Genomic DNA, 11,324 nt, shown 5'->3' with positions numbered 1-11,324 from the left:
CTGGGGCTCTGGTGTTCCTGACCTTCGGGGGTGACCAGGAACTGCATGGGACAGATAGGGACCGAGTCCCCCATTTCCCGATCCCAGCCACGGGGGTGTGGGGGTTTTTGTGCTGGCTTTTCCCCTTGCCCACCAGTGAGGAGTGGGCACCCACAGCCCTTCCAGACTCCTTTCTGTGAAGTCGGCATTGGGGTAGGGTGGCAGGTTCAGGGTCAGCTATGTCCACTCCTCGCAGGCATGCGGGTGCGGGAGGGGCGTGACAGTCGGTACAACCATGGCCCCCCGCCCCCCGTCCTGCTTCCTCGCCTCTGTCCACACAGCCGGGGTGTGGCTCGAGGTGATGGCCACTGGAAATGGCAGGAGGTATCCCCGGCTGTGTCAGCCTCACTGCTGGCAGAGCTGGGTTGGGAGGCCAGCATCACACCCTCCTCTGTGCTCCCGTGATAAGGAAGGTGGGGACGTGTCCTGTCTTGACTCTGACCACAAGTCAGCAGTCCTCAGCTTGCCACTGAGCACGCCCCGTCTCGGTTCCCAGCGAGGCATGTGGGCCGCCCAGAGTGACAGGACATGGGCGTGGAGGCTGACCACCTAGCTGGGCTCTCGGTGGCTAAGTACCGAGCTGGCTTCGAAACCACCTCACTGCCATGTGCCACCCCGCCCCCGGGTGCCCCAGTGGGAGCTGCAGGAGCCCAGGGCAGGGCACGGTCTCCCTCTGAGCGCTGGGCCCTGCCGGACACGCTCTCCAGGCCGCACTGCTGGCAGCTCCCAGCTGGTGCAGAGACAAACCTGCATGGAAAAACCAAGTCAGCCTTTAGGGAAAGCTGGGCACAGGGAGACAGGCTGTGCCCCATGCGCCCCGGCTGGTTCTACAGTGAGGTCCTGGGACAGGAGAACCGAGGCCGCCCTGGGACCAGGCTCAGACACGAGGCCACTAAGAAGTGGAAATGATGCTCTGGGCCCAGGTGTCCAAGGCAGCGAGTAAGATCGCCCTGGGATGCAGGGAGAGGGAGGGCTGGGCCGAGGGGGCAGACGTGCTTGAGTCGGACGCTTGCTGAATGTGCATCCTGCGCACCTGAGTTTTCAAAGAAGCTGAGGAGTCTGGATTTTCAGTGCGACTTTCCCAATGTTAAAAGTTGACAATATTTTCTTAACATTGGGTCGTCAATCACACAGCCTGGGGATTGGTCCATGGCTCTCGCAAGGGTGCTGCCCGGGGCCGGGCCGGGCCTTGTTGAAGGTGCGTGGTGTCTGAGCCAGGTGAGTGAAAGAGGGCTGGGACACCAGCCCAACAGCGGGCAGTGTGCTCCTGTGCCACCGTGGCCCTGCGTCTGCTACGGACGTCGCTGTCGGGACTAACTGTGCAGCTGTCTGGGCATCCAAGTCAAAACCAGCCAGTCTCCTGGCCAGCGTGGGACGAGACACCGGCCTGCAGTCAAGCTCCTCAGATGACTCGCTCCAGCCGGAGGCAGAGCCGGGCCTGCCCTGTGACCAACCCGCAAAGCCTGGCCCCTCGGCAGGGGCATGGGCTTCCTCTGAGCCGGGGGTTGGCCAAGTCCCAGCTCAAGACTTCCTCCTCCGGATGGTGGTGGCCGATGGGCCCGTTCTGCCTCTGTGACCCGCCCTTCCCTCCGTGACGACACACTCACCCTGTTTGTGACAGCATGGCCTCGCCTTGGAACATGGGACCCGTTGGTGGGCCCCACGTGTAGACCCGAGGCCTTTCTGTCGCCCTGGGTCCATTTGGTGCCACTCTGTTCGGGTTTATTGTAAATGAGGGATTGGTTCCCAGGAACTGGGGTCTAGTTTGTCAGATGCTTCACCTTCTGTAATCCTGAAATCTCACTGAAATGGGTCTTGGGCCCAGCTGGTGTGGCTCAGAGGTTAACATTGACCTATGAACCAGGAGGTCATGATTTGGTTCCCAGTCAGGGCACGTGCCTGGGTTGCGGGCTCCATCCTCAGTGAGGAGCGTGCAGGAGGCAGCTGATCAATGATCCTCATGTTTCTTTCCCTTCCACTCTGAAATCAATAAAAATATATTTAAAAAGATAAAATGGGTCTCTGTTTGGATGTGGAAATTGGGACTCTTAGTCCCACAACTAGTGCCTCCTGGGAAGTCGGTGCTCCCCTGGCTCCCCAGGGCATCTGGGGGTGCAGGAGATGGCAGTGGGGCAGCTGCTGGGGCATCTTTGCAGGGCTGACATTCCGGTCTGGAGAAATCTCACCCTTCCCCTGGCTGGTGTGACCCACCCCCTGGCTGGTGCGACCCTGTACTTGTCAGCGCTGCCACAGCAGGTGTGGCCAGAGCAGCTCTCACCTGACTGCTTGGCTCCAGGAACGTCTGCCTGTGGACGGCGGCTTAAGAGGCCATCGCCATGCTTCAGTGCCTCCACGCCTCAGCTCTGCGCAGGCGCACACAGCACATGCACACCGCACACGTGCATCTTGCTGCCGCCGTACCGTTTCTCGCTGCTGCACTGCATTCATCTTGGGCGGACAGGCCGAGTTTCCAGCTGCTGGTCCAGTTCTTGGATCTGGACCAGCCACCTCCGGCCCTGGCATCATGTGCCCAGGATGGGGGAGCATTGCAGCCGACCCCCTGCCACACTTCAGTGAATGAGATGGACTTCACAGGCCCTTCTGCCCCCTAATTCCTTCACTTCCTTCTCTCAGAAATTCATTTTAATTGAAAAGAAGGGTGGGATCATATATTTTTGTGTTTTGCCAAGTGAGATGGCCCTCCACTTGTGGGTAAATGAGTCTGCTGGGGATGAGGTCAGCGCATGCCCACCCCTGACCTCATCCCCAGCAGACTCATTTACCCACAAGCATCCGTCCTAAGCCAGCGAGGGCCTTTTAACGTCTAAGCTTTCTCCAGTTCCCGCAGTCACCGTGGCCTGCAGGATGCCTACTGTGCTGTGGCCATGAAGGAATTGCAAGAATTAAACCTCTGCTTGGGGCGTGGGGACAGATTTGGGAGGATTTCCTTCCCAGCTCCCGTGAATCACCTGCGCCCCTGGGGAAGTGGCAGAGGCCCGAGAATAAGTGATGGCCCTGCTGGGCCCGACGGCAGGAATGGGTGAGGGGGGCCGGGCGGGGCGCTCCAGGGGCAGCACAGGGAGGCGTCTGGACGCGTGGTGGGTGGGCAGCAGCACGGGGGGGGTGGGGGGGGGAGAGGCAGGGGCCCACTCACAATGGCCCCAGGTGACCCCATGTTAAAATGTCAACTCAGTCCCGAGCCTGGAAAGTTCTAGGCAGGCGTCTGGCATAATCAGAGCTGAAGTTACTAATTCTCACCTGGCAATTGAACTTGCTATGTTCCAGTCGCTGGTTGCTGGCGAGGCCCGGAGGGAGTGGGCAAGACTTGGGGCAGGGAGGCCCGGCAGGGAGGGGCTGGTACCTCCCTCCAGGAAGAGCAGGGTGGGGTATCAAGGAGGGGAAGAAATCATTGTGGGGCAACGAGGGCAGCACAGGGTGCTGCTGAGGGGTGGGGTCAGTGCCGGGAGGTGGTCCTGCCCTCCCCAGCGCCCAGGGCCACATGAAGAGGTGGGAAGAGTCATCTTGAGACCTGTTGGCTGGAGATGTGGACTTAGGAGCTTAACGGATCAATGAGGGGATTGTGGTTTTTAAGAGGTCAGGAGGGGATGGACCCTGCGAAGGGAGGGCTAGGCAGCCTTCATTCGCCCCCGGAGCTAACGGAGGCCCTGCTGTGTGCAGGCGCCGGTCCGAGCGCCCACGTGACCTGTGGAGACGGGAGGGCAGGGGAAGGGCGGGTGGGCACTGCCTCGGTCCGTCACAGCCCTGGGCAGGAGGGTGAGGGAACCCCAGTAGCACAGACACGGGCAGGTAAAGGTCACTTATTAGACATTTATTTCGTGGAGGTTCACAGGCGACGGAAGCGGAAGAGTTCCCGCCGGCACACGGGACACGTGTGACTCACGTCCATTAAACTGTCCACGCAGAAGGGGAGGAGACAGCAGCCCAGGACACACCTGCAGCCTCGGGAGCAGTGGGCCGTGGGCCAGGGGCCAGGCTGGGTGTGCCCTGCCACGCCTGCACCGCCCCCCGCCCCCCGCCTCTGCCCGGCCAGCCCTCCCCAGCCAGCAGGCCCTCCCCGCCGATGGTCAGGGTGCCTACTCACCCAAACACGAAGAGGCCTGTGCACAGCAGCCAGGTGAGGACCCCCGGGATCGGGGTGGTCACCGTGACGACGTAGTTCCCGCAGTACGGACACAGGTAGTTTATGGGCATGGGAGACGCCACCACAGGCACGCCGTTGAACACAGCTTGGGGGGCGGGAAGGGGGAGGGTCAGACCTCACACCCCTCTCCTCAGCGTCCACCACTGGGCGGACCCTCGCGTGGCCTGTGCCCTCTGCAGGTTCCCGTGCTCCCCGAGCACCCAGACCGTGCACGTGGGCCCAAGCCCCCAGCAGCCCCTTTCCCTCCAACCACCAGCCTCAGGGCTCAGGCCTCCTCAGTCCAACCACCAGCCTCAGGGCTCAGGCCTCCTCAGTCCAGACCCCCCGCCGCTCTGACCAGGGACCCAGGGAGCTGGGAGCCTCTCTGGGTTTAAACTCCACGTCAATCCAGTGTGTTCCCAGGACACCCGCCCACGCAGCCCCTCGGGGGCTTTTGTGTGACTCGGCCACAGCTGCTGCTAACCCGCAGTCAGAAAGCTGCCACCGACACCCTCGGGAAAGCAGTTGCATTGCAAACAGACAGACCGCCCCCGGCACAACAGAAAACCCGAAAGCCTCCTTCTTGCCTCTTCCTCTTGCGTTTGTACACGGGGACCAAACGTGTGCGCAGCTCTGGTAGACCTGCAGCCTGGCTACAGCCCGGCGGGCGGTGCGGGCTGCGTCTCCCGTCAGGAGCCTGGTCCCAGGGGCTCTGGTGTCTGACCCCAGGCGCAGGGCCTGGTCTGGTGGACTGCTCAGAGCCATGAGGACTTGGGTTTTTCTGGGGCCCAGGGGGCGGGGTGCTGGGTTTGGACACCTGGAGCCTGATGTAGCCACCCCGTTTGGCAGAGAACTCGGGAAAGAACTGGCTGGAAGGGGTGACCCACGGGCTCCGTGGTCTTGACAACAGCGAGGATGCCGCCTTCGTTCTGGCCACCGGGAGTTCACAGCCGAATCCAGCAGCTCTCAGCCTTCCCGGTGTTCCCGAATTCCCGGCAAGTGTGTTTAACGATCCCACAGCCCAGGCCCCACCCTGGGGGTCTGCATCCCCCTCGTCTGTGGTTGGGGTAGTGCCTTGGCAGAGTAGATAACAGGATTCTACTCCACACACATTTCCTGAGCACCTACTGCGTGCCAGTCCGCCCCTCTCCCCGCACTGGTGATTCCACATTGGAGGGAACCGCTCATGGCTTTGGGCAAAGTGGCCACTGGCGGCTGAGGGGGCAGGGAAGGAGGGCTTCCCGGAGGAGGCGCTGTGGGGCAGAGTCTTGGGGAATGGCCAGGGCGAGGAGAGGAGGCAGGCAGGAGCACTCACCTGTGTGAATAACCCGGGGGCCTTGGTAGTACGGTTGAGGCGGTGCATGAATTACTGGAGGAGGTGGTGCGTAAGGAGGAGGACGAGGAGAATGAGAAGGTGGCAGCGGGGGTGGCTCTTTGGGAGAGAGGAAGGAAAACACACTTGGATATGAAGGCCCACTAAGTGCCAGGCACTAAAAACTTGGTCAGCCTGAGGGAGATGCCCATTTTACAGGACAGAAAGCTGAGGCTAGAGGAATGAGTCACGTTGGTTGTGTAACTAATAGAGGGAGGAGCTGAAAGGGAAACCCAGGCATTTCTGACTCCAATGCACCCTCGTTGTCCTAGGATGTAAGACCTTCTAGAGGCGGTGCCAGGAGTTGAGGATGGGGAATTGCACAGGGCCCTATACTTCCTTTTTAGTCCTCACCTGAGGGTATTTTCCCATTGGTTTTTAGAGAGAGTAGAAGGGAGGGGGAGAGACAGAAACATGGGTGTGAAAGGGACACATCGATTGGCTGCCTTCTACATGCACCCCGACGGGGGCCGGGCATCGAGCCTGCAACCAAGGTATGTGCCCTTGACCAGAATCAAACCCGCGACCCTTCAGTCAGTGAGTCAGTGCTCTAACCACTGAGCAAACCGGCTAGGGCTCCCTTTTTTTTTTTTTTTAAATCTGAAGCATTTATTATGTGTCAAACTCTGCACTAAACACTTTCCATCCCTCACTCCACTTACTCTTGCCAAAACACCAGGGAGGTGGCTGGGTGTTATTCCAATTTTGCAGATGTGGAGACTAGGCTCAGAGAGGTTATGCCTGAGGTCCCGGGAAATAAGTATCAGAGTCAAGGACGGAACTTAAGCTGCCTGCCTCCAGAGCACATGCTGCTCCAGGCCGCGCCCTGGCCTCTGGTCAGGACGGCTCCAGAAGTGGCGACATCGCACCTGCGCCTTCTGGGAGGGGCTTTTGGGGTCTGCCCCCATTCTTCCCACCTTGGGTCCCTCCTGCCCCGAAAGGGGCTTCTCGAAGTGCGGACACCCAGCTCTGTCCCTCGGCACCCCAGCAGTCAGCTCTTGGCCAGCCCTGGGGACCAGCACGCAGGTGGAGGGCTGTTTGGACAAGAAATTCTGGGACCCTGGATGCCCAGAGTGTCTGAGAGGGGGTGCAATGGGAGCCCCATAGTTTTAATGACAATGTGGGTGATGGATGGGGATCCCCTTGTGTTTCACTGGGAACCACATGAATGCTTTGCACGGGAACCTGACCCTCCCAGGAAATTAGCTTCATGATTTGGGGGGGCGGGGCTGGATTTCTCCTCCAATGCCTTTACCCCGAGTAGGAGCATGGAAGCAACTCCCCCACACGTCCTGCCACACAGTCTAGACTCCCATCCGGTGCCCCCAGCAGTCCCACCTCACCTCATTTTTGTACCCATTTTACAGATGACAAAACTGAAGGTCAGAAATTCAGTACCTGCCCCAACTAGAAACTCCCAGTCTCCACTGAGTTAGCACCTTCCCGGCCTACCTCATCTCTTCATCCTCTCAACCAGTTCTCCTATGAGATTCAAAGGGATTCTGTGACTTACCCACACTCACATCAGCATGGCCAGAACCCTAAGCGTAACTGTAACCCTAACCCTAACCCACCCCACCCCACCCCATCTGTCTTGGTGTCTGGGCACACGGGGCAGGCTGGGAGAGGAGGGCAGGTCATACCTGACTTGGGGGAGTCCTTATCTTTTTTCTGCGACTTCTTTGTGGCACTTTAGGAGAGGGCACAGGATGTGAAGGCCCACTTTGTCCCCCTGAGTCACACAGACCCAGGTGGGGGACAGCAGGACTTGGGGTGGGGGTGGGGTGAGGACTGGAGTGAGCGACCCGCTCAGCAAGGGGACACAATCTCTCTGCTCCCCGAGCCCCGTCCTCCGCCCGTCCCTGGCCTCTCCAGCCGACACCTGAAGGGCACTCTCACCCATGGGAGGGTTCCATCTTGGGACCCTGGAGGCCCTTTGTTCCAGCAATGGTATCCGAGCAGGATCGGGTTCCGAGTTCTGAGCGGCCGAGTGCTTGTCCCCAGGAGCCCGCATGGCGGCTGGCGGCCCGCGCACAGGAGTGCAGGCCTCGGAGCCTCTGCTGGGCCTGGCTCAGGAGGAACGGCCATTGTGCTGTGTGTCCTCACAATGGCTGAGGGGAGCTTCACCCGGCCCTGCAGGAGGGCAGCCTGCCAGGCGCCCAGCTGGGGGCCCTCTGAAGGTGGCCCTTGGCCGTGTCCGCCGCCCCCCTGTGGGCAGAGTGGGCGCCGGCGCCCTGGTCACGGGGCAGAGTGGGAGCACCCATCCCGGGCCTCCCAGATGTGAATCTGCTCGGAGCTGGCGACTCTGCCTTGAGGGACTGATCCTGCTCTCGGCAGAGATCTAGCTGTGAGGATGCTCATGTCCTATTTAGAAGTAGGTGTACATACATGCACACATGTGTATGTAGGTATACGCATACAGTCAATATGTGTACACCTGGGTCTGTCTATGTATATTCGCACATGTGTATACCTGTACACATATGTACACCTGTGCTACAGGTGTATAATGTGTGTCTGTGTATCACCTCCTCAACTGCCTCTCCTGCTTGTTCAGCTGTGAGCTTGGGCTAGATCCTCACTTTCTCCAGCCTCATCCCCTGGCTGACTCCTCTGTAAATGGGGATAATGACAGCTACCTTGTAGGGTTCCTCCAGGTGCAGCACCCGAAGGCAGCATGGCCGCTGTGAAGTGATCAGTGGCCTGAGTAGCCCAGAATAGATGCTCCCACCGTGGGCGCGCCGGCTCGGCCAGGGAGAGCGCAGGCAGGATGTGTGCCGCAGGCACGCGCCTGGACAGTGTCCTCTGTGGCTGCTCAGGGCGCCGCGCTGTTCTGGGGAACATCCGGGGGAGCCTGCAGGGCCATCAAGCTGGCAGCAACCAAGAGCTAGGGCGAGTCTCTAGCAGAGTGGCAGGTGTGGGACCGGTTGACCTAGTAGTACTTTCTAGAAACCCATCCCAAGGTAGACCAGCAAAAATGTCAAATGACGCAAACACAAGGCTCTTCAAGGCAGCAGCAAGAACTAGACAAAAACTGAAAATGTCTCTGTGCACAGCAACTCTTCAGCTACGGAAAATACAGGGCAAGAGGGGAGTGAAGAAAGGAGAGAGAGAGATTGGAGGGAGGGGGTAGGGAGAGGAAGGAGGAAAAAAGAAAAAGAGGAAAATCTCCATATATTACTATGACGTAGTCTCTCCAGGATAGAGTGCTAAGAACAACAAACAAGATATATGAGTATCTCCATACACACACACACACACACACACACACACACACACACACACACATATAGATAGATAGGTAGGTAGATAGATAGATAGATAGATATAGTGCTACTGTCTGTAAGGAAACAGGGAGGGAGGTCTATAATTTCCAAGAAGAAATAAAGGAAGGATTAATAAGAAAACTAAAGTGGTTGATGTTGAGGGAGACAGGAGAGAAAGCAGGCCCTCTCTAAATATACTTTGCTTTATTGAGCTGACTTTGGAACTATATCATATATTTTCTAATTACAAAGAAAGTATGTAAAAAAGAGCAAAGCAACACTGAAACACTGAAAGCAACCCAAAACAAACAAATGTGATTATTTATCAGTATTTCTTCTAGGGGCCCCCAGCCAGTGTGGCTCAGTGGTTGAGCGTTGACCCATGAACCATAAGGTCACAGTTCGATTCCCAGTCAGGGCACATGCCCAGGTTGCGGCTCGATCCCCAGTGTGGGGTGTGCAGGAGGCAGCCGATAGATGTTTCTGTCTCTCCCTTCCTCTCTGAAATCAATAAAAACATATTAATAAAAAAAAGATCTCTTACAGGGGACACAGAGCACAGGCCATAAAAGAAAAACCTGAAAAAATGACTTCATCAGAGCTGAGAGCCAGCTCTTTAAAAGACACCACAGAGAAAACAGAAGGCAAGCCATGGCTGGAAGAAAATATTTGCAGTCCATATGTGTGACAAAAAGCACAGGTATCCAGAATATAAAAGATCTCCTTCCACTCAGAAATAGTTATTTTAAAAATGCAATATTAAAAGTGGGCAAAAGATCAACAGACACTTCACAGAAGAAAACACAGGAAAGGCAATATACAAAAAAGGAAGGAAGAAAGAAAACCATAGGGAGCAGTCCCACTCCCAGGTTTTTACCAGGAGAAATAAAAATGTGTGTTCAAAAAGAGATCCACATGAGAAAATTCGGAATACCCCAAATTTAGAAACAACCCAAATATTTGTCAACAGGTGAGTGAATAAACAGATTGTGTGTATTTATACCAAGGATTGCTGTGCAGCAATAAAGACAATGAATTACTGATGTACTCAGCAAGATGAATGTATCTCAAAAAATGATCTTGAGCAAAAGAAACCTGACCTGCTCGGCTGGCGTGGCTCAGTGGTTGAGTGCGACCTGTGAACCGGGAGGTCACAGTTTAATTCTCCGTCAGGGCACATGCCCGGGGTGTGGGCTGGATCCCCAGTGTGGGGCATGCAGGAGGCAGCTGATTGTTGATTCTCTCTCATCATTGATGTTTCTGTGTCTCCGTCTCCCTTCCTCTCTGAAATCAATAAAAAAAAAAAAAATTAAAAAGAAGAAACCTGACCTAAAAAGAGTAGGTCTTCTGTGATTCTATTTATGTGAAGGTCTAGCACAGGCTAAGCTGTGCGGTCTGATCAAGGTGAAGGTGCCACCTGGGAAGGGAGGGGGCAGCAGGCAGGCAGGTGTGCCCGGCGTAGCCAGTGCCACTTGTATCCGGGCGCCATAGAGCCGTGCACTCTTACACCGTTTTTCAGCTGAAGAGGGGAAAGTGTCTTGAAGGAAGCCCTTTCCTGATTCCCACAAAGGCGTCGTCTTCCTGGGAAAAGGAATGCCTGGCTCCAGCTGACCCTGTCCCAGCCGACCCCTGACCTCCCCTCCAACTCCTTACCAATAGCCACGGCGTCCACACCCCGGAATGCATTGGTGTCTGAGGTGTGGTGTACTGCTTCCCCCAGCACCGGCATGGAGGAGGTGCTCAATTAACACAGGTTCAATGTGTGAATGAGTGAACTAGTGAATGAACGAACAGATGAATGAATGAGCTGCATGATCCACTCATCAGAGCCCAGCCCCATTTAGCTTCAAATCCCCTGGATACCACACCCCAGGACCCGCGGTCCTTGTACAGACTTGCGGTTACACATCTTGGGATGGGGTTGGAGACTGCCTTCTTTGGGGATTTTGAGGATGATGGTCCTCCTAGCCCAGGGCTGGGATCCTGGCTGCAGTGTCTGAATGGGACACTCTGAGGGTGAATGAATGGCTGATGGACGATGTGCTTGGGCGCCCAACCATCCCGGATATGGCCACCAGGGGGCAGCACCAGGCTGCGTGAGTCAGCCTCACCTTATCCCTTTGGAGTCTGCTGGGCTGAGAGGTCCCCATACTGGGCAGGGACGCAGGCAGCAGGGCCGCCCCTGCTACCCTCCTTTGAAGGGTGTTCCCCATCCTGTCCTGGGGCTGAGGACTCCTGTCCCACGCTGTCTCCTTCAGGCCAGGCTGGAAGGAATGAGGAGTCAAGAGAGGGCTTGAGGCCAGCACAAGGTCACACCGCAGGGCTGTGGGGGAGCCAGGTTAGAACCCAGTCTCTCTGCACCCAGACACAGGGTCGCTGGGGGAGCCATGAGACCTGGCTGGGCTCTTCCTGGGCCTCTTCTGTGAGGATCAGTTCTCTGCAGGGCTCAGGGCTCCCAGAGGATGTTGTTAATTGTTTGTTATAACCTTTGCACCCCCCACATAAG

The 11,324-nt window shown here is 57.1% G+C and overlaps 1 protein-coding gene and 1 non-coding gene across 4 annotated transcripts; both read right to left on the bottom strand.

The window, feature by feature from the left end:
* Window positions 1–2,746: 2,746 nt before the first annotated feature.
* MIR9301 (microRNA mir-9301) lies at window positions 2,747–2,825 on the bottom strand. Its single transcript, NR_129039.2, has one exon. It is a non-coding gene; the product is annotated as a microRNA mir-9301 (primary transcript).
* Window positions 2,826–3,847: 1,022 nt separating this feature from the next.
* Window positions 3,848–7,621, bottom strand: LITAFD (LITAF domain containing). Of its 3 annotated transcripts, XM_028145545.2 has the most exons (5): window positions 7,452–7,558; window positions 7,196–7,242; window positions 5,496–5,612; window positions 4,142–4,286; window positions 3,848–3,992 (listed from the first exon to the last, which is right to left on the bottom strand). In XM_028145545.2, the coding sequence occupies exons 1-5, from the start codon at window positions 7,466–7,468 to the stop codon at window positions 3,884–3,886; spliced, it is 435 nt and encodes a 144-aa protein (XP_028001346.2). In that variant the 5' UTR covers window positions 7,469–7,558; the 3' UTR covers window positions 3,848–3,883. The 3 variants fall into 3 exon arrangements, with proteins under 3 accessions (XP_028001346.2, XP_028001345.2, XP_054570213.1); XM_028145544.2 differs by lacking the exon at window positions 7,196–7,242 and having other exon boundaries at window positions 7,452–7,621; XM_054714238.1 differs by lacking the exons at window positions 7,196–7,242; window positions 7,452–7,558 and adding an exon at window positions 6,215–6,301.
* Window positions 7,622–11,324: the final 3,703 nt, after the last annotated feature.

Source organism: Eptesicus fuscus, chromosome 4 (genome assembly GCF_027574615.1).
Source record: "Eptesicus fuscus isolate TK198812 chromosome 4, DD_ASM_mEF_20220401, whole genome shotgun sequence".
Classification (NCBI taxonomy): Eukaryota; Metazoa; Chordata; class Mammalia; order Chiroptera; family Vespertilionidae; genus Eptesicus; species Eptesicus fuscus.
Note: the sequence above shows the minus strand (reverse complement) of the source record. Positions and strands in the feature narration are given on the sequence as shown.

Bases quoted from the DNA above. Each gene is read 5' to 3' on its own strand.
- LITAFD (XM_028145544.2), bottom strand. From the start codon at position 7,566: ATGCGGGCTCCTGGGGACAAGCACTCGGCCGCTCAGAACTCGGAACCC. The intron at 4,287-5,495 runs GTGAGTGCTCCT...CCGCCCCCCAAG, and splicing joins CCCCCGGGTTATTCACACAG to CTGTGTTCAACGGCGTGCCT. The intron at 3,993-4,141 runs GTGAGTAGGCAC...CCGAGGCTGCAG, and splicing joins ACAGGCCTCTTCGTGTTTGG to GTGTGTCCTGGGCTGCTGTC.